This window comes from Esox lucius, chromosome 14 (assembly GCF_011004845.1).
Source record: "Esox lucius isolate fEsoLuc1 chromosome 14, fEsoLuc1.pri, whole genome shotgun sequence".
Classification (NCBI taxonomy): Eukaryota; Metazoa; Chordata; class Actinopteri; order Esociformes; family Esocidae; genus Esox; species Esox lucius.
Genome location: NC_047582.1, coordinates 6797371 through 6819352, shown reverse-complemented (window position 1 = coordinate 6819352; position 21982 = coordinate 6797371). Strand labels below are relative to the sequence as shown.

General features: G+C 42.4%; 1 protein-coding gene across 2 annotated transcripts in view; it reads left to right on the top strand.

Annotated features, from left to right (window-relative positions):
- The window catches only part of csgalnact1a (chondroitin sulfate N-acetylgalactosaminyltransferase 1a), a 40721-nt gene extending 24208 nt beyond the window's left edge, over positions 1-16513 (top strand). For both annotated transcript variants that reach the window (XM_020053024.2, XM_010898282.3), the window contains exons 3-8: positions 1080-1296; positions 6090-6191; positions 12376-12554; positions 13173-13267; positions 13396-13477; positions 14862-16513. In XM_020053024.2, coding sequence (XP_019908583.1) covers positions 1080-1296; positions 6090-6191; positions 12376-12554; positions 13173-13267; positions 13396-13477; positions 14862-15154 — 968 coding nt within the window. In that variant the 3' untranslated portion in view covers positions 15155-16513. The remainder of the gene's footprint in view (positions 1-1079; positions 1297-6089; positions 6192-12375; positions 12555-13172; positions 13268-13395; positions 13478-14861) is intronic.
- The last annotated feature ends 5469 nt before the right edge of the window (positions 16514-21982 follow it).

The following is a 21982-nucleotide window of genomic DNA, read 5'->3' as shown; positions in this document are numbered from 1 at the left end:
GTGTACAGAACTTTTCTGTAAAGAAATCAATTCTAAGAATTGTTTTACTCAAGTATTTTCTGTTTTTATCATGATGAATCTCACACTTTGGTTTGTAGTTCTCCAGTCAGTCGAAACATCTGTCGAGACTTGTTTGATTTTAATTCCAGAAAACAAGACGTTTTAAATGACAGCTGTGTACAGCTGTGGTAACAATGAAGATTACTGTGTTGAGTTTCCTAACGGGTTAGCTGTATTGTCGCTGAGTGATATGTCTGGGAACACCTAACTACTATAAGACGGTGTAATCCAGGGTGATCATACATACCCATACACACTTCACATGCATTACAGTAGGATCTGTTTGCGTAGGCCCTCTTTTTCAGCTGTCACAGTGGAAAAGGGCCCAGGTCCCCGGCCGGACACAGTCTGAAGTGAAGCCTGAGATGCTGTCCGCTAGAGAGGCCTGAAATACCCTGTTGATCACTAAAATGTACTGCCTTAAATAAAGTGCCTGTAATGTCCCTTAGTCTTTGTCCTACTCTCACTCTATTCTGTCTCACTCTCTTCTCCCTGTCTCTCTCACTCTCTTCTGTCTCTCTCTCTTCTCCCTGTCTCTCTCTCTTCTCCTTGTCTCTCTCTCTCTCTTCTGTCTCTCTCTCTTCTCCCTGTCTCTCTCTCTCTCTTCTGTCTCTCTCTCTTCTCCCTGTCTCTCTCCTCTGTCTCTATATTTCTTTGTCTCTGTCTCCCACGGCCACACAACCTATCCTTCAATGTCAGAAAGCGCTTACAAATCCAGGCAGTGAAGTGGCGAACTGATTCTTCAGTTGACAGATTGTTGACCGTGCAACTACAGTAGTAATGGACCGTCTTGCTGAGTCTGACAGAGTTTGCCTACAAACCACGAGAGAGGGTCCAAAATATCAGCCATTATTACATCAGTGTTAAATAAACTAATAAAGAAATGAACTGCACCGCAGTTCAACGGTGTGTGTGTGTGTGTGCCTGTGTGTGTGCATCCCTTTCCTTGCGTGCATGTTCAATACATGCCTGCAGACAGTTGCGGCCTATGGGTAAAACAATTATTTCCTATTCGGCAGGTATCGCCCGGACAGAGAAGGACAAAGGCACTCTGTACGAGCTCACCTTCAAAGGAGACCAGAGCCGCGAGTTCAGGAGGCTGGTTCTGTTCCGTCCCTTCGGGCCGCTGATGAAGGTGAAGAACGAGAGGGTGGACACGGCCAATGTCCCCATCAACATCATAGTGCCCCTCTCCCAGAGAGCTGACAAGTTCAGACACTTCATGCACAACTTCAGGTGTGGTGGGAGCAACTAAATTATTCATGCATGTTATCGGCTGCCCCTCTGCTCTCACTTGCAACTCCCATTTGCTGGAATACTGGGTCGAACAAGCTAATAAAAGGGTAGGATAAGAGCTCTTATGTAAATGAAAATGCTTGTTTGTTTGTTAACTGGGATTATTTCATGTGTTAACTGAAAATTGGATTGAACAGGAATGATGGCAGACCATGTGAATCAGAATGTACAGTACGTCTCAGTGTTTGACACATTCCTAGCCTGTCACAGCTGTAAGCCTTCCTACTTAACAATTGTAATTGCTCTGTTTGGACTCTGATAGCTACACTATGACTCTCTTGGTCTGCTAGAAACGTTGATGGACTCTTTAATTCCTGTAATTTGTTACACTCCTGCACAGCTGCTTATAAAGGCTTTGATGCTTTTTCCCCGGCAAATCCTGCTTAGTAGCATTCTTAAACCCAAACACATTAAACTGCCCCCTGGACTCAGCAGGAACCTGTGATATAGCACTGCTGTTCGAGCTGTACAAAGGTTTGCTGAATCGCTGAGTAAAAGCTTTGGTCTCATCCATATTTAAGGTAGAAATACTGTGTGTGTGTGTGTGTGTGTGTACCACGTGCAGGTTCTTCACATGGAGAGCAGAAGAAAGTTAGGTAGAACTGACAGCCTTTCAAAATCAGGCTGACACATTTACTGAGCACAGCATATAGGAAAGAGATGTACACAAAGGAACCACACAAACACACACACACACACTACAAAATAGTACAAACCCGATTCCAAAAAAGTTGTGAGTAAAAAAGGAATGGAATAATTTACAAATTTCATAAACTTATATTTAATTCACAATAGAATATAGATAACATATCGAATGTTGAAAGTGAGACAATTTGTAATGTCATGCCAAATATTGGCTCATTTTGGATTTCATGAGAGCTACACATACCAAAAAAGTTGGGACAGGTAGCAATAAGAGGCCGGAAAAGTTAAATGTACAGATAAGGAACAGCTGGAGGACAATTATGTCAACTGGCAACATGATTGGGTATAAAAAGAGCCTCTCAGAGTGGCAGTGCCTCTCAGAAGTCAAGATGGGCAGAGGATCACCAATTCCACCAATGCTGCGGCGAAAAATAGTGGGGCAATTTCTCAGAGAAAAATTGCAAAGAGTTTGAAGTTATCATCATCTACAGTGCATAATATCTTCCAAAGATTCAGAGAATCTGGAACAATCTCTGTGCGTAAGGGTCAAGGCCGGAAAACCATGATCTTCAGGCCCTCAGACGGCACTGCATCACATACAGGAATGATACTGTAATGGAAATCCCAACATGGGCTCAGAAATACTTCCAGAAAACATTGTCGGTGAACACAATCCACCGTGCCATTCGCCGTTGCCGGCTTAAACTCTATAGGTCAAAAAAGAAGCTGTATCTAAACAGGATCCAGAAGCGCTGGCATTTTTTCTGGGCCAAGGATCATTTAAAATGGACTGAATCAACATTTGAAGTTCATTTTGAAAAACTGGGGCGCCATGTCATCTGGACTAAAGAGGACAAGGACAACCCAAGTTGTTATCAGCGCTCAGTTCAGAAGCCTGCATATCTGATGGTATGGGGTTGCATGAGTGCGTGTGGCATGGGCAGCCTACACATCTGGAAAGGCACCATCAATGCTGACAGTTATATCCAAGTTCTAGAACAACATATGCTCCTATCCAGACGTCGTCTCTTTCACGGAAGACCTTGCATTTTCCAACATGACAATGCCAGACCACATACTGCATCAATTACAATGTCATGGCTGCATAGAAGAAGGATCCAGGTACTGAAATGGCCAGTCTGCAGTCCAGATCTCTCACCCATAGAAAACATTTGGCGCATCATGAAGAGGAAGGTGCGACAAAGAAGACCTAAGACAGTTGAGTAACTAGAAGCCTGTATTAGACAAGAATGGGACGACATTCCTATTCATAAACTTGAGCAACTTGTCTCCTCAGTCCCCAGATGTTTGCAGTCTGTTATGAAAAGAAGAGGGGATGCCAAACAGTGGTAAACGTGTCCTTGTCCCAACTTTTTTGAGATGTGTTGATGCCATGAAATTTAAAATCAACTAATTTTTCCCTTAAAGTGATACATTTTCTCAGTTTCAACATTTGATATGTCATATATGTTGTATTCTGAATAAAATATTGAAATTTGAAACTTCCACATCATTGCATTCTGTTTTTATTCACAATTGTAGTGTCCCAACCTTTTTGGGTTTGTACACACACACTACACTCACCTAAAGGATTATTAGGAACACCTGTTAAATTTCTCATTAATGCAATTATCTAATCAACCAATCACATGGCAGTTGCTTCAATGCATTTAGCCGTGTGGTCCTGGTCAAGACAATCTCCTGAACTCCAAACTGAATGTCAGAATGGGAAAGAAAGGTGATTTAAGCAATTTTGAGTGTGGCATGGTTGTTGGTGCCAGACGGGCCGGTCTGAGTATTTCACAATCTGCTCAGTTACTGGGATTTTCACGCACAACCATTTCTAGGGTTTACAAAGAATGGTGTGAAAAGGGAAAAACATCCAGTATGCGGCAGTCCTGTGGGGGCGAAAATGCCTTGTTGATGCTAGAGGTCAGAGGAGAATAGGCCGACTGATTCAAGCTGATAGAAGAGCAACTTTGACTGAAATAACCACTCGTTACAACCGAGGTATGCAGCAAAGCACGCACAACCTTGAGGCGGATGGGCTACAACAGCAGAAGACCCCACCGGGTACCACTCATCTCCACTACAAATAGGAAAAAGAGGCTACAATTTGCATGAGCTCACCAAAATTGGACAGTTGAAGACTGGAAGAATGTTGCCTGGTCTGATGAGTCTCGATTTCTGTTGAGACATTCAGATGGTAGAGTCAGAATTTGGCGTAAACAGAATGAGAACATGGATCCATCATGCCTTGTTACCACTGTGCAGGCTGGTGGTGGTGGTGTAATGGTGTGGGGGATGTTTTCTTGGCACACTTTAAGCCCCTTAGTGCCAATTGGGCATCGTTTAAATGCCACGGCCTACCTGAGCATTGTTTCTGACCATGTCCATCCCTTTATGACCACCATGTACCCATCCTCTGATGGTTACTTCCAGCAGGATAATGCACCATGTCACAAAGCTCGAATCATTTCAAATTGGTTTCTTGAACCTGACAATGAGTTCACTGTACTGAAATGGCCCCCACAGTCACCAGATTTCAATCCAATAGAGCATCTTTGGGATGTGGTGGAACGGGAGCTTCGTGTCTTGGATGTGCATCCCACAAATCTCCATCAACTGCAAGATGCTGTCCTATCAATATGGGCCAACATTTCTAAAGAATGCTTTCAGCACCTTGTTGAATCAATGCCACGTAGAATTAAGGCAGTTCTGAAGGCGAAAGGGGGTCAAACACAGTATTAGTATGGTGTTCCTTTAGGTGAGTGTATATTATGTATATGTATGACAGGACAGTAGAGCATTAACAAAGCTTCAATAGCTCCACTTTCTCTGCAATATATTCCTAAATAACTATTCATAAAAATATTGAGAAATACTTATTCCAAAAACCCCTGCATTTATTAAGTCTAACCTTTGCTGTTTAAATACCAGAGGATGGCTCACCCTCAATCTGTGAAATTCAAAACAGCGACAGGTATACATTATTCAGATGTGATCTGTGACCGGGGGAGACCAAGGGTGATTTCAGTGACGTGATCTGTGATCGGGGGAGACCAATGTTGATTTCGGAGACGTGATCTGTGACCGGGGGAGACCAAGGGTGATTTCAATGATGTGATCTGTGACCGGTGGAGACCAAGGGTGATTTCAGTGACGTGATCTGTGACCGGGGGAGACCAAGGGGGATTTCAGTGACGTGATCTGTGACCGGGGGAGACCAAGGGTGATTTCAGTGACGTGATCTGTGACCGGGGGAGACCAAGGGTGATTTCAGTGACGTGATCTGTGACCAGGGGAGACTAAGGGTGATTTCAGTGACGTGATCTGTGACCGGGGGAGACCAAGGGTGATTTCAGTGACGTGATCTGTGACTGGGGGAGAACAAGGGTGATTTCAGTGACGTGATTTCAGTGACGTGATTTCAGTGACGTGATTTCAGTGACGTGATCTGTGACCGGGGGAGAACAAGGGTGATATCGGAGACGTGTTCTGTGACCAGGGGAGACCAAGGGTGATTTCGGAGACTGATTCAGGATTGGTCTTCGAATGCGTGTCATGAGAAGCTCTGCGTCCTTGTGGTACATTCGGCATGCCCCCATCAGAATGTCCACTGCTAGAGTTCTGGAATGTCACACCAGGGCTGGAGATGGCCATAGAACATTCTACGCTGCTGTCTGTAGCCTGGTCTTTTCTTTTGGTCCGTAAAGTAACAGTACAGATCGTAGCCTGTCCACATCATGTACAATAACGTGGTGTTTATTCGGCTGTACCTAGGGCTGTAGTATGATCACACGGTACCCTTTGATCTGACCTGACAACAAAAGTATTCTGTTTTCTTATATTTATGGGTTTTGTCTCTACTTATCTTGCATAGCAAATGGGAGGAGGGGGGTTCTGTTGGTTCTGTTGCGCTGGATAGCTAAATGCTGTTGAAAGAAAATAATCTATTTCGACCCAGTTCTGCCTTTGGCTAAGTGTCCTCTGTTCCTTCCGTTGGTTCTGTCAGCAATTGGTTAGTTCACAACAAATCCTCCGTTCTGCTTCATTCATTGTTCATTCATTCACGTGTGTTGTTGCAGGGAGGTGTGTGTACGCCAGGACGGTCGTGTTCATCTCACTGTGGTGTACTTCGGGAAGGACCAGATGAATGAAGTCAGGAGCACGCTGGAGAACACGTCTAGGTGGGTGGACACACTCTGGTAGCAGCATCTTTGTGAGTGGGATCTAATAAACAGCCAAGGCAGTTTCAGATCCATGAAATCGAATCACAAGACTAAGTCCTGCAACATGCCCACACGCACTAGCATGCGTGCTCACATACTTTCTTCACATATATTACATGCACACAAACGCAACCTCCGTGCCCACACACACATAAACACACGCATGGTCTTACATATATGCTCACAGACATACCCGCAAGAAGCTCACACACGCTTACACACATAGTCCGTGCACACACACACAAACATGTGCGTGTTTGGATGGAATCAGATAAACAGCGATAGTCATTTCAGATACAGGAAATAAAATCACAGATTTAATCAAGCTGCAGAAATGCACCACAAGCCCGCACACAAACACACACACACCCTTCTGTCTCTCCCTGGTTACTCAGAAAGCCCTGTCTCATCTAATGAATAATGTAGAAGGAGGGTCAAACAGAGCCACTCAGTGACCTCTGCCAGTGTCGGATATTACAGGTCTGGGATCAGTGCTGACAGCCGTCGCTGTGGAATTAGTGTAATATTGACCTCTTTGCGTGCAGAGAAAATGACAGGTCCAGGGTCAGTTTGAGATCATGTTGTGGTTACTGCTACTGTGCTGATTGTCTGGCAGGTAGCCATGGTGATGCTGTACCCACCCCTGGGATGATAGATTGCAGGGGTAGAAAGAGAAAGGAGAGAGAGAGGGAAAGAAAGAAAGAGAGAAGGAGGGAAGGAATGAGGGAACGAGGAAAGGAGAGAAAGAAAGTAGGAAGAGTGGATAGGAGAAAGGAGAGACGGAGAGAGAGAGAGAGAGAGAGAGAGAGGAAGAGTAGGGGGGAAGAGAGAGAGGAAGAGAGAGAGGAAGAGTGGGGGGAAAGAGAGAGAGGGAGAGGAGAGAGCAAGAGTGGGGGGAAAGAGAGAGAGGGAGAGGAGAGAGTTGCACACACCTCATGTTGCACTGTGAATTGTTTGCATACAACAGCTCTCTCTCTCTCTCTCTCTCTCTCTCTCTCTATCTCTATCTCATTGACAATGAGACAGGCAGTGTTGTGGAAAGAGAAATCTGATGACAGCCAAGGTCTTTCACTCAAAGGCATGTCATTCTCTCAACAGTTCTTCTGTCTCTGAGAACAGCCTTGGCAGTTTGGTTGCGACAGTCTGAATAGTGAGAGAAAGAGAAAGGCGAGATGAAGTCCTTGTACGTTCCCTCTGAGACAGTGACCTCCTCTAATGAGTTCTCTCACTGTGCATGGAGGGGCTTTGTGGGTCCTTGGAGAATCTGCTCACTTCAGTCCGCAGCAAATACCATAGAGGCGTAGACACAGTGTGTAGCAAGACATGTTTTGATATTCTCTAGACAGACTCACAGTTGACTCAAACCAAACGGAGCTTTCCATTACAAACAATAATTTCAAAGTCGCTTTGAACTGAGCTCTACAAAGACAGTCCCTAGTACTACTTTTTTTTTTTTGCCACCATTACTCAGATAACCTAACGGCCAGAACAACTCCCCTGATTGAGCCCAAGTCAGACCTGGGTTCAATCATTTGTTTTCTTTCAAATTATTTTAGGAGTGTTTGCCTCTCCAGGTCAACTAATACTTTTTGAATCCAATCCTGATACAGTTCCGGGTTGAACTCACATGACACAAAACGTATGTGCTGTATCTGCTACAGCCTTTCCTCTTCTCACCTTATAAACGTCTCTCTGTCGCCAATGCGCTCCGTCACCATGGTTACGTAACACTTAATCTGACTCTGGATCAGCCACTTTAGTCGAGCACTGATCTGCCGGCTTGGGGGAATGAGCATGACATCCAAACCCACAGGACAGACCTGTGGTCGATTATCTAAATTGTACTTGCCCTTATTTTAGGTCTCTGCTAACATCAATATCCGTATCCAAAAGTGGGCAGCATGTGGAGCTGTTGGCCTGCCTAAATTAAAGTAATCCTTCTCTATCCAAAGGTTATTTAGCCCTTTTGTAGTGGATGGGTTTCTATCTACAGGCCAGGCGCTGTGTCCAATTCAGTTAAATAAGCAAAGCTGAGGGACGGAGCAAGTAGTAATAAAGTTCAACTCCTGGGTTGTATCAGACAGCCATATAGTCCTATCATCTCAAATACACTTTTACCAGTTACAAGGCCCACTCCACACATTCAGATGGACCGAGAGACACGTAGGGCTTTTCGAAGCAGGGAAAATCGATAGACATGAATAATTAGTGTCGATGAGGGAGCGAGGAGAGGAGCGAAGATAAGCGAGACATCAAAAAGAGAAACGAAACAGCTGAGAAGATTAGAGTGAGGAGGAGAGACATTTGGGAGCCCAGGGTGAAAGCTGAACACCAGTGAACCGCAGATGCCCGGAGAGGAGCAACAGCAGCCCTGCAGCACCCAGTGAATACTAATGCCTCCTCCCTAACATCACCAAAGAGAGACCTGATCCTCTGGGAATCAGACAGACCACCAGATCCTAAGAGATGATGAGATACGACACAGCAAATGCTTGTTGCAATTCTTTGGCGGTTTTAATGTTTTTCTATGATACCATCTGGCCATGGATGAAGATACTCCAAACGCTGGGAATTTTCTAAAACTTATTAGAGACTGAATTAGGAACTGAATGATATCACACAGAAGCTTGTACTGGCACAGACAAATAATGAATGACCTTCTGGACGCTAGAGTAAATTTTACTGACAAATCTCATTTTATTTCTGACAATTTCTTATATATGTACATATTGTATATATTTTATTAATGAAAATAATAAGTGCCTAATTTGCATTCAGTAATAAATGAATGGTGCAACCTGTAATGGAGAAAATTATTTACAGTTACATGATTTGTTTTAGTTTTATTACAATTTTATTAAATTACTTTTAATAAAATCAACACCTGTCACAAATACCCTTTTTCCCCTTTTTTTGTTGTCAAGACAGTAAGTCAAATCTGTGACCTTAAACCTTGAGCAACTAAGGACCTTTGAGCCCATATCAGCCATTACTGGATGATTTTGACAGGTCATTAAAACTGTTTCTGTGGTCATTACGTTAATGGGAGAAAAAACTTAAAGCACCAGGAACTGTTGAACAATAAGTCACTGAACTAAAATTAAAGCAATCAATCCAGGAAGATTTAAGTGGCATGGAGACTTTGCACCCCTCAAATACAGCCAAAACATATCCGAAAAACGAGAGCTCATTAGGTGGGTGGGGCTTGCATGCTGTAAATAAATGACTCATTATTCCTTTCAGGAAATAAGGAACCCAGAGTGTGTTCTGAAAGTGTTTTCTTCCAAATGCATGCACACTCACATACTCTCACACACAAACACGTTACAAAAATGTGCATTAACACACGTCAACCTTTTGCAAGGACCAGCACTGATAGTGTTTCTTAAAAACATGTAGTGAAGGGGCCCTCTAAAACACTGGGGGTCTGGACTGTCAGACAAATGACTGGTGAGCGCTCTCACACAGATAGATACTCCTTAGGGTAAACAAGCACACTCACACACATCAGAATTTTAGACTCCTCATGCATAATAGGAGGCAGACAAGGGGTCATGAACTACTTGTTGAAGATTTCACTTCCCTTGAGACAGATAGACAGACAAGACATGATTGGCAGGGCAGACAGACAGGGCAGACAGACAATGCAGACAGACAGGGCAGACAGACAGGGCAGACAGACAGGGCAGACAGACAGGGCAGACGGACAGGGCAGACAGACAGGGCAGACAAACAGGGCAGACAGAGCTCTTTCTTGTGCTTGTTCTAGATGTCCGTCATGAGGGAGGCTGGAAGAGCCTTGACTCTAATGGATGAGATAGACAGAGAAAGAGAAGAAGAGAGAAACTGTCTCAGACCAGTAACAGACAGAAAGACATTCCCTTCAAAGCAAACTGGGATTACACTAGGAAATATCCAGTGTATTTTGGACTGAATCTTTGGTCTGCTTGAACCACAGCGAAAATATTCCATCCAACCTGAATCCATAACCAAACCCATTGCTCATGTGATCCTAATAAAATCCTATTTGCCAGATTTTAAATTATTTTAATCCCACATTTTTGTGGTTTCAAAGGTATTTATCCAATGCAAAACAACTCTCACTGGTCCTGGCAGACAATGTTTCCATATCTAAGAATTTCTGGTGACTTAAGAGAAAATGTGCACCTGGGATAAAAAACCCAAAACAGTTGGCTTTCAAATCTATTGACATCATTTGCAAGAATACTTTCTGCTCTTTTCATATGTTATAGCACATTGTGGGTTTATCTGTCTGTCTGTTTGACTGTTTGTCTGCGCACACCAGCCAACGCATGGGTGAATCGATGTTTGTCTAATCAACATGAACATGTACACCGGTCCTAAATCAATGTTTCCATTCTGACAGCAGATAGGAGTCAGGCTCCGTACAGATAAAGCAGAAATCAAATACACCGTTTATCTACTGCAGAGAGGAGGTCCCTGGGGAAAGCAGAGGAAGCCCTTCCCTCTGGGCTAAATGCTGATAGAGAGATGACAAGGAGAACGACTCTGTAAACGGAAATCTGAAGGGCAGTGTCGGGCTTAACTACTACAACTGGACATCACCTCCTGTCGAATGGAGAAAAGCCTAAACCAAATTGTAAAGCTAAAGATCAGTCTGTGGCCATTGTCCACCATTCAGAACAATCACACAATGCTATAGCAGACTGAAAGTCCAGTCATGAAGTGCACATGGATCAAGATTCTGTTTTTATATATTTTATTACACCATAATAAAATGTATCAGATTATGTTCCTCATGTCTGATCTGCTGGTAGGCTGCAGTCCTGCTGGTGAGATGAAGAAAACATTTTCTCACTGAAATAGCTTGTCTTGGGCAAATATCAGACCAGCGGAAAAAACACACTACAGTACATGATCTTTTATGTCACAGATGAGTGATGTTCTCTTTTTAACTGGAAAGTTTGTGTTAAGATCCACGGGCATGAATTCGTGATTATGTTATGATGAGAGCGTTCGTTAATAATGCATTACTAATATAGTGTTCATATCTCAAACGATTAATTGCAATGTTTTCTGAAGATTGTAGCTAATTCCCTCAAGTGCAAGGCCCAGGTTAGGAATTGATGAATCATTTATTTTGCTGGATCCGGCAGTGGGCGCGTGCGTGCATGCGTAAGCATTTGACCTTAGTCATCGTCTCCTGTTTCTCTGAACAAGCTTGTATTAACGTCGAGACTCTCATTCGCAGCTGCTGTCCACACTATCCACAGCGTCGATAATTCCACGGTAATAAAGGAACATCCGTCAGCGGTTGTTTACTGTGGGTGAAGGACGATAATGCCTAAAGGAGGCAGAGATATTAAAGTACATTTGTCACACTGACGGAGTGAGTAGCATATTAACCAGCATTACTTAGTCTTCCCTCACAGAAAACACGGCCACGTCCCAAAGCGCGCCACATTAGTATGTTGTACACTGTTTTTCAGGACCCTCTTCGTCCAAGGTAGTTAACTATTGAGGGAATACAGGAAAAATTGGGTCACAAACATCATGTAGCCACTTTTCGGATCTGATCTTGTTAGTTCTGCTCCAGCTGTCATAGACGAGCGCGCGCGTGTTGAACTACCATTGGTTCTCAAACCTCTCCTGGCGACCTCCAGCCGTTCCATGAGTTTGATGGATTCCAGAGCTATACACCTGAATCAATGTTAGTTATCAAGCTCTTAACTTTTTGAATCAGGAGAGGTTGTTGTGAGCTACAACATTGAGACTAAGCAGGAAGTAGACATGGTTGTACAAGGACAGTGTTGTGTGATCTGGGTCGCAGGCCTCTGCTCACATAAGACCCATTTGACATTGATGTGTTGAGCCTGTAAAACTCCTGATAATAAATTGACTTCGAACAATTAAGCTAATGCCTTTTGGGCTATTTGTCAGCCCCAGTGGCAAATATATGCTGGGTTTGGACTTGAAATCACCTCCTTTTTATATTATCTCCCTCTCTTCTCTCCCCTCTGCACTTTCTCCCGCCTTTCTCTACTACAAACCTCTTCCACTGGTGTCTATGGGTTTATTTTAAAGATATTGGGGTAAAGCAGAACATACATTTTGATGAGACAGTATAGTAGAAGCATACCGACTTTTTCTTGATTGGCAGGGAGTTCAACTTCAGGAACTTCACCCTGCTGCAGTTGAATGAAGAGTTCTCCCGTGGGCGTGGCCTGGATGTGGGTGCCAGAGCCTGGAAAGGAGGTAACGTTCTCCTCTTCTTCTGTGACGTTGACATCTACTTCACCGCTGACTTCCTCAACACCTGTCGCCTCAACGCTCAACCTGGTGAGGAAGATTACCACACATTACACCACACATTACACTGCACATTACACCACACATTACACCGCACATTACACCGCACATTACACCGCACATTACACTGCACATTACACCGCACATTACACCGCACATTACACCGCACATTACACTGCACATTACACCACACATTACACCGCACATTACACCGCACATTACACCGCACATTACACCGCACATTACACCGCACATTACACCGCACATTACACCGCACATTACACCGCACATTACACCGCACATTACACCGCACATTACACCGCACATTACACCGCACATTACACCGCACATTACACCGCACATTACACCGCACATTACACCGCACATTACACCACACATTACACCGCACATTACACCGCACATTACACCGCACATTACACCGCACATTACACCGCACATTACACCACACATTACACCGCACATTACACCGCACATTACATTCAACCAACCTATGTCATTACAATGTTCAATGTAGGTGGCTGTCTTGTTTAAGTTCAAGTCTATAAATATAATAATAGTTGGTCATGAAATCAGTTAAGAATTGTATATTTTGTATCTTTCATTTTCATGTCTTTCTTTCCTACTCAGGTAAAAAGGTGTTCTATCCTGTTCTGTTCAGCCAGTATAACCCAACCCTGATCTATGGCAGTCAGGATCACATCCCTCCAGCTGAACAGCAGCTGGTAAGAAAGCTGCTTTAGCGCTGTCATTTCAATAATAACTCAGAAAGGTTAAGAGATATCCCATGCGTGAAACACCACCACATTTTCTGGCATTAGATTTGCCAGTAATTTTTAGGTCTGTTTCATAGGTGATCAAAAAGGACACAGGATTCTGGAGAGACTTCGGCTTTGGAATGACGTGCCAGTACAGATCAGATTTCATCAACATTGGTAAATATCCTGTTCCCAGGCTCATCAGTTCCTAATTCTGATTTCATGATAATAATAATAATACATTGATAATTAGTCATGGTAAATTGTGCTGTCGAAGACATTTCCTTATCCAAACCATCTGCAATATTATTATGGACTCCACTGCTCTGAGGACAGGTATTGCCTCAGTACATTTTCCACCTTCGTCAAGGCCATTAGATGAAATCAGAGGCTATAAACTACATTGGAACGGCCGGTTTCTGGGCAGTGGGCCCCTTCTAAATGGCACCCTCTCACAGTGCACTACATTTGATCCAGGCCTACAGGTCTCCAGTCTAAAGTAGTGCACTATACAGAATAGGGCACACTTTAGGAAGCACACAAACAAACATGCAGCAGAAATACACAGAAAGAGACAGAGGTTTTACTGTTTGTCATTTTAATGTCACCACCACTGGCAGAGCATTGATATTACTGAGGAGGGAGACAAAGGCATCTGTCTGACCTTAGGCTCTAAGAAGAGAGATCAATTATACTTCAGTATGATCCAAAACTAAGAGAGAGGCAGAGAAAGGGAGGAGGGATGAAGACGGAAGTACACAGCCAGGGAGGGGCAGTGGGAGAGAGGGAGGGGAAGAGAAGGTTGGACCAAAAACAATGCTTTTCTTACAGCGAGATGAAGAGAAGAGACAGGATGAGTTCAACCAGAGGGGAAATGTTTTGGTCCCGGTGCGTGCACACAAATAAACAACTGAACGGATTTCATCAATCTCCAACTTCCTGGTTCGGTTCATTGTTTCACCCCTGAGCACTGAGCGAGTCGTCACAAAAAAGAGAGTTGGGGAGGGGTCGAGGAAAAACTGTTGTGGATTAAATAAACCAAATGTGATTACCCAGAGCATGGTGAGGATGTAGCCCAGTGATTTGGAAAAACCTGACACCAGCATCTTCCGTAAGATGAGTTATAGCATATTCTGAGGTTCTATCGAAACCTCTTATTATTCCATAGTTGTCAGATCATCAGACCTAATGCATTATGCATAGAGAGAAAACTAGTTGAAGAGAACACAGAAAACAAACTTGATGGTGATGAATCTACAAGCTGATATTATGGCAAAAAAAAAAACTGACATCAGGGTTATGATCTTTGACCGGTTTGCCCTCATTTATTGGGGCCATAGTATGATAGGCAAATGTTTTGGGAGGCTGCAGGTTAAAATGTAAATGAACAGATTTGACTATTAAGGATTTTACATGTCAGAAGGATGTTTGTTCTACATGACCAGTCATATCAAAGCTTCGTACAAAGTTTCGCCCCTCATCCGCCTGCACACTTTAATCATTTATATTCACATATTAAAGTGTAACATGTAGTCAATGAGTTTTGTGCTCTGTCTTCCAGGTGGTTTTGACGTGGACATCAAAGGCTGGGGTGGCGAAGACGTTCACCTTTACAGGAAGTACCTGCACTCCAACCTTCTGGTGGTGCGCTCCCCGTCGCGCGGCCTCTTCCATCTATGGCACGAGAAGCGCTGCGCGGACGAGCTGCCCCCAGAGCAGTACAGGATGTGCATGCAGTCTAAGGCCATGAACGAGGCGTCGCACGGTCAGCTGGGCATGCTCTTCTTTCGGCACGAGATAGACGCTCACTTGCGCAGGCAGAAACCCCAGCGACCCGTTGCCAAAAAGACATGATGGGGGGGCGGGGATTTTCACTTCAGAAGGACAACTGACGGTATGACAGTGAAGTAACGACAACTGAACCCAGATGTCAGGAACAGTCCTGACAGGACTGACTCATTCCAACAGCCTACTCACAGAAACATGGCACCTGAGGCGCCTGTCGTACCTGTTAAGACAACAATGGTAGTCACCTTCAGTTTGGTCCATAATCGTGTGCCTCGTGTTGACAGACTAACAGACAGAGAATTGTGATGCGGCATGGGCTGGTTTTTCCAGACTGGAGCTGGAGGTTCCTGTAGCCCACTAGAGCCACCTTGTGTATAAGTAGAGAACAGCATGATGGTGTCCTGCTGGCCATGCTGGACAACCTGTTTACATGACTCTACACTCAGATGGATGGCCATGCTTAACTGAATGAGTTGTTTATTGGGATTATGGAGAAAAGCAATGAAAACAATGGAAAGACTGGGATATGGACATGATTGCTCTGCTTTTTCACAGGTTTAACAGATCCTACATACACATGCTTTTTCTTTGCCAGGAAACCAATCAGAATGCAGATTTGTCTTGTTTTACAGTTCTGAAGAATTATTATTTCTGTTTAATTGTTATATTTAGAAATTATTTGACTACTCTAGATTGACGACATTTCATTTTGAGTAAAGTTATAAAATGTTCATATAATATCCAGTATATTTTAATTGACACATCATACTCATGTTCGATCTTTAAGTTATACACTGTTCAAATAACTTGTATGGTGAAAGAAATAGCCTAAAAATATATATTTATTATTTAACATAATTGTTAGCTGCATTTAAAAAAATGACAATTATTTCTTAGAAGCTAAAATGACGATGGCTGGACACAATTCCAAATGAGCCAAATTAAGTTGATAGTTGTTGCTATTAGAATGTCTACAGAGCAGTAAAGGCCCATACAAGGAAGGACAGGAAAAGGCCAGTATATGAAATTGCAAATGAAGACAATCTGAAATGAATAGAAATATAATGTTAATGTGGATAGAGTGCCTGTGGATGACACATTGTTTTGATGTTATCCTCTCCTACTGGAAGTATTTCTTAGAGGCATAGCCTATGGACAGCTAAAAACAGTGTTAGAGATGAATAAATGTTCATTCACAGCAAGTATTAATGACTTCATGCCTTTAAAAAATGTCACGTATTTGTTTTAAATCTAAGCTGTCAATGCTGAGTCTGAACAAATTTTTGAGATATAAAATGTTATTCTCAAGAGCTTTCCATTCCAGGAAAGCACTTGGGGTGTTTCACATGGAATAACTTGTTTTAACCTACATTTTTGTTGACGACCAAAGCCTGTGAAAAGAATAAAATGGATGCACTTTTAGTATATTTTTTATTATTATTTCATGAAAGTAAACTTCTTTCTGATAATAATACATATAGATTTTTAAACAGTTTTTTCTTCTTAATATATGCTCGTTTTGTCTTTAAAAAATCCTGTTTGAAGCTTCTCCTACAGTTTGAATATTTATATACATTTTGTAATAGTTATTTCACAATGAAGTTTGGTTATATTTTGTTTGGATGTTTCTTTCATTCTTTACCAAGATTCTTTCTCTAACTCTGTGCTCCACCCAACACTCCAAGGATGTGGTGCTGCTGTGGGTGAAATCTAAACAACAAAAGACTGGTAGGTTGATGGTTTTAGATGGGAGGGTCTCATCGTTGTGTTCAGCAGTAACACCTCTAGATGGCAGCATTGCACACAAATGAAAAACCTTAGAACCAAAACCATATGTTGGCTATGTGAAAACGTTAACATTGTGGAAATGTCATAACGGTATTTGCCTGTAGTCACTTTAAAACCATATACTGACCTTGAGTGCATAACATGAACAAAACATCCCCATTTCACCAAATACACATTTATGTTTATTCAAATGCATCTACAGTTTGAATCCAGCCCTCAATTGGTTGGTGATTTTGGTTTCCATTGACCGTTGTTATGTCATTTTGTTTTCAACAAATTACACAATGTACAAGATTTTGATCTTTAATATACAAAAAATTTAAGGAAACACTTAAACCGGGTCTTGACGGTCAGAAACATCCACACCAGTAGCCTGCTGAATGTCATTTTGTTAGGCTCTGGCAGTGCTCCTCCTGTTCCGCACAAAGGAGCAGATACCGGTCCTGCTGCTGGGTTGATGCCCTTCTACGGCCCTGTCCAGCTCAACTCGTGCAACGACCCATCTCCTGGTATCTCCTCCATACTCTTGAGACTGAACTGGGAGAAACATCCAACTTTCTTGCAACAGCACATATGGATGTGCCATCTTGGAGGAGCTGGACTGCCTGTGCAACCTGAATGGGCTGCAGCTACCGGCTCATGCTACCAGTAGTGACAAGGACACTAACAAAACGCAAAACTAGAGGAGAATCACCCAGGAATGATAAGGAGAGAGCAATGGTCTGTGGCCACCACCTGCAAAACCATTCTCTTTTTGGGGGTTGTCTTGCTATTACCTCTCCAGTGCATCTGTAGTCACTTTCATTTGCACCGAAACAGGTGGCATTGATTCGCAATCGCTTATGCTTCCTAACTGGACAGATTGATATATCTAAAGTTTGACTTGGTGTTTTACTGTGATGATTATGTGTTCCCTTAATTTTTTTGAGCAGTATATATACCTCCATTTATCATATACACCAATCCAGAGCATCTGAAACATGCTCAATGGGTGACATGTCCGGTGAGTATGCTGGACATGCAAGAACTGTGATGTTTTCAGCTTCCAGGAATTGTGTACTGATCCTTGCAACATGTGGTCGTGCATTATCATGCCGCAACATGAGGTGATGGTCGTGGATGAATGGGACAACAATGGGCCTCAGGATCTCAGGATTCAAAATGCCATCAATAAAATGCACCTGTGTTCGTTGTCCATAACACACGCCTGCCCATACCATAACCCCACCGCCACCATGGGCCACTCTATCCACAACGTTGATATCAGCAAACCACTCACCCACACAACGCCATACACACTGTCTGCCATCTGCCCTGTACCGTGAAAACCGGGATTCATCTTTGAAGAGAACACCACTCCAAACTGCCAGACTCCATCGAATGAGAGCATTTGCCCACTTAAGTCGGTTACGATGATGAACTGCAGTCAGGTCGAGAACCCGATGAGGACAACGAGCATGCAGATGAGCTTCCCTGAGACGGTTTCCGACAGTTTGTGCAGATATTCTTTGGTTCTGCAAACCGATTGTTGCAGCAGCTGTCCGGTCTCAGATGCTGGATGTGGAGGTCCTGGGCTGGTGTGGTTACACGTGGTCTACGGTTGTGAGGCCGGTTGGATGTACAGCCAAATTCTCTGAAACGCCTTTGGAGACGGCTTATGGTGGAGAAATGAACATTCAATTCACAGGCAACAGCTCTGGTGGACATTCCTGCAGTCAGCATGCCAATTGCACGCTCCCTCAAAACTTGCAACATCTATCTCATTATGCTGTGTGATGGAACTGCACATTTTAGAGTGGCCTTTTATATTTACTGTAATACTGTATGTATTTTGTATAGGCTCGTCTGTACCAGTTTTTGTGGTACTTCAGTGGGTGTATATATATATGTGTATGGGTGTGTGTATATATATACACACATACAGTGGGGAGAACAAGTATTTGATACACTGCCGATTTTGCAGGTTTTCCCACTTACAAAGCATGTAGAAGTCTGTCATTTTTATCATAGGTACTCTTCAACTGTGAGTGACGGAATCTAAAATCCAGAAAATCACATTGTATGATTTTTAAGTAAATAATTTGCTTTTTATTGCATGACATAAGTATTTGATACATCAGAAAAGCAGAACTTAATATTTGGTACAGAAACCTTTGTTTGCAATTACAGGGATCATACGTTTCCAGTAGTTCTTAACCGGGTTTGCACACACTGCAGCAGGGATTTTGGTCCACTCCTCCAGACCTTCATCAGATCCTTCAGGTTTCGGGGCTGTCGCTGGGCAATACAGACTTTCAGCTCCCTCCAAAGATTTTCTATTGGGTTCAGGTCTGGAGACTGGCTAGGCCACTCCAGGACCTTAAGATGCTTCTTACAGAGGCACTCCTTAGTTGCCCTGGGTGTGTGTTTCGGGTCGTTGTCATGCTGGAAGACCCAGCCACGACCCATCTTCGGTGCTCTTACTGAGGGAAGGAGGCTGTTGGCCAAGATCTTGCGATACATGGCCCCATCCATCCTCCCCTCAATACGGTGCAGTCGTCTTGTCCCCTTTGCAGAAAAGCAACCCCAAAGAATGATGTTTCCACCTCCATGCTTCATTGTTGGGATGGTGTTCTTCTTGTTCCTCCAAACACGGCGAGTGGAGTTTAGACCAAAAAGCTAAATTTTTGTCTCATCAGACCACATGAACTTCTCCCATTCCTCCTCTGGATCATCCAGATGGTCATTGACAAACTTCAGAAGGGCCTGGACATGCGTTAGCTTGAGCAGGGGGACCTTGCTTGCCTATTGTCCTGTAGCCCATCCCAGCCTTGTGCAGGCCTCAATTTTATCCCTAATGTCCTTACACAGCTCTCTGGTCTTGGCCATTGGTTGGAGTCTGTTTGATTGAGTGTGTGGACAGGTGTCTTTAATACAGGTAACGAGTTCAGACAGGTGCAGTTAATACAGGTAATGAGTGGAGAACAGGAGGGCTTCTTAAAGAAAAACTAACAGGTCTGTGAGAGCCGGAATTCTTACTGGTTGGTAGGTGATCAAATACTTATGTCATGCAATAAAATGCTAATTAATTATTAAAAAAATCATACAATGTGATTTTCTGGATTTTTATTTTAGATTCTGTCTCTCACATTTGAAGTGAGAGACAGAATCTATAAAAATTAATCATTGATAAAAATTACAGATCTCTACATGCTTTGTAAGTAGGAAAACCTGCAAAATCGGCAGTGTATCAAATACTTGTTCTCCCCACTGTACATACACACACATTAGCATACAGCCTTATAAGCACTTTTTAATCATCTTTCTGATCAAAAATGAATTGGGAATACTTTTTCTCAGTGGGAAAGAACAGGCAAGTATGAATATCATTGTACGGTAAACACCTTTTCTAACATTTTCAAAAGAGAATTAAAACTTGAAACTGAAACAAGCATACAAGCACAAGACTTAATGGAAGGAGACTTGGTGTTAGTTCATGTAATGTGGTCACCACAATGTTTAACCTCATGCCCACGCTAATGTTTAAGAACAAGGACACCAACACGTCTGATGTGAACAGCATGCTACTGATGATGGGAACCATATCTTTTATCTTATCTGTGTTGTATCTATGCAGTAGTCCTGATAACACAGTGATTGAGCCTGATGATATCAAGGCTCTAAACCTGCATTTTGCTTTAGCCATTTAAAATATAGTTTCATGATGTAAAACTTTTGAAAGGTATACTGAAATTGAATTACATAATACATTGAATATAAGCCTGAGAAAAGTAATAACCAGAAGCTGTATTAAAGCCTGACAGAGAGACATTGTGTTGAAATCCAAGTGATCCAACAGTCAAAAACAGATCCATACACATATGTCAGTTCTGTATATATCCCTGATCTCAATAATAAAAATTAATGAAAAATCATTCTCTCAGTCTTTTACAAACTCATAATCAAGCTTGAAAAAGGGACTGTACTACATATATCCTGTATGAATAGCTTATATATTTCCATCTCAGACCGGGGCATGTGGATTATGTTGAGATATTTAGAATGTTTTATGCTTTACTAGATTGGATAGTGGAGGACAGTGTAGCAGAGAGGGTTTCTGAGCTGGATTTGATCCCAAGCAGCAGTATTACATGTGAACAGGTGTCTGGGACAATCCAAGGTTATTTTCATATGTACTGCCCCCCCTTTGGGAACCAAACCCTTTGGGTTGCTGGTTAGCAAACCATAACCATGCTTTTAGCCTACATGTGTGGGTTACTGTCCGCTCTAACTAGGCATGATTGTGCACAAAATTGAAAGTAACTCAGACATTTGACTAGTTGTGGTCAAAACAGTGGTAAAAATGATTGGTAGAAATGCAAAAGGCTATAGAGACCAGCTACTTGCAAAACATAGGCCTACAAATAATGCTTTGCAATTGTAAAATGATGCTGCAAACTAAGTGTATTTCAGATGTTGACATTAGTTTTTGCCATAATAATATAGTTTCAATATATGAGTGGTTGACATATATGAATGACAAAAATTGTTTTTTACTTCAAATATTAGGCATGAAAATTATTGAGTTGTATTATACTGACATTTTTCCAAAATATTTATGGTCTTTATTTATGGTATTGGAATCTGAATTAATTCACCAGTTTTTTGTTGACATGAAAGTTATTGTATATAAAATGAAAATGGGGTATATTTTTCTTAAGAAACTTACTTTATTATTATTATTTATTATTACTATCTTGAGATACAGCATCCTAGTAATAGTGATGGCCATACGTGGCATCATTACCGTTCTTTTAGCTGCAGGATATTATGCTAGCAGCGCTAACTCAGATTTTCTTTTTCAAAATAGAAGCCATCATTGAAATATATAAGGCAATATAGTTAGCAATCTAGTCTGTACATTTTGTTTAATGTCCATTCTAATATTGTTTGTGTCTGTTCTTTTTCCCAGACTATATAGTTAACTATATTGACGTATACATTTCAATGATGGCTTTTATTGTGATAAAGAAAATCTGAGTGCTGCCAGCATAATGCCCAGCTGCTAAAATAATGCAAATGAAGCCTTGTTTGCCCATCAGTACCTAGCAGCATAACCAAAGCAAC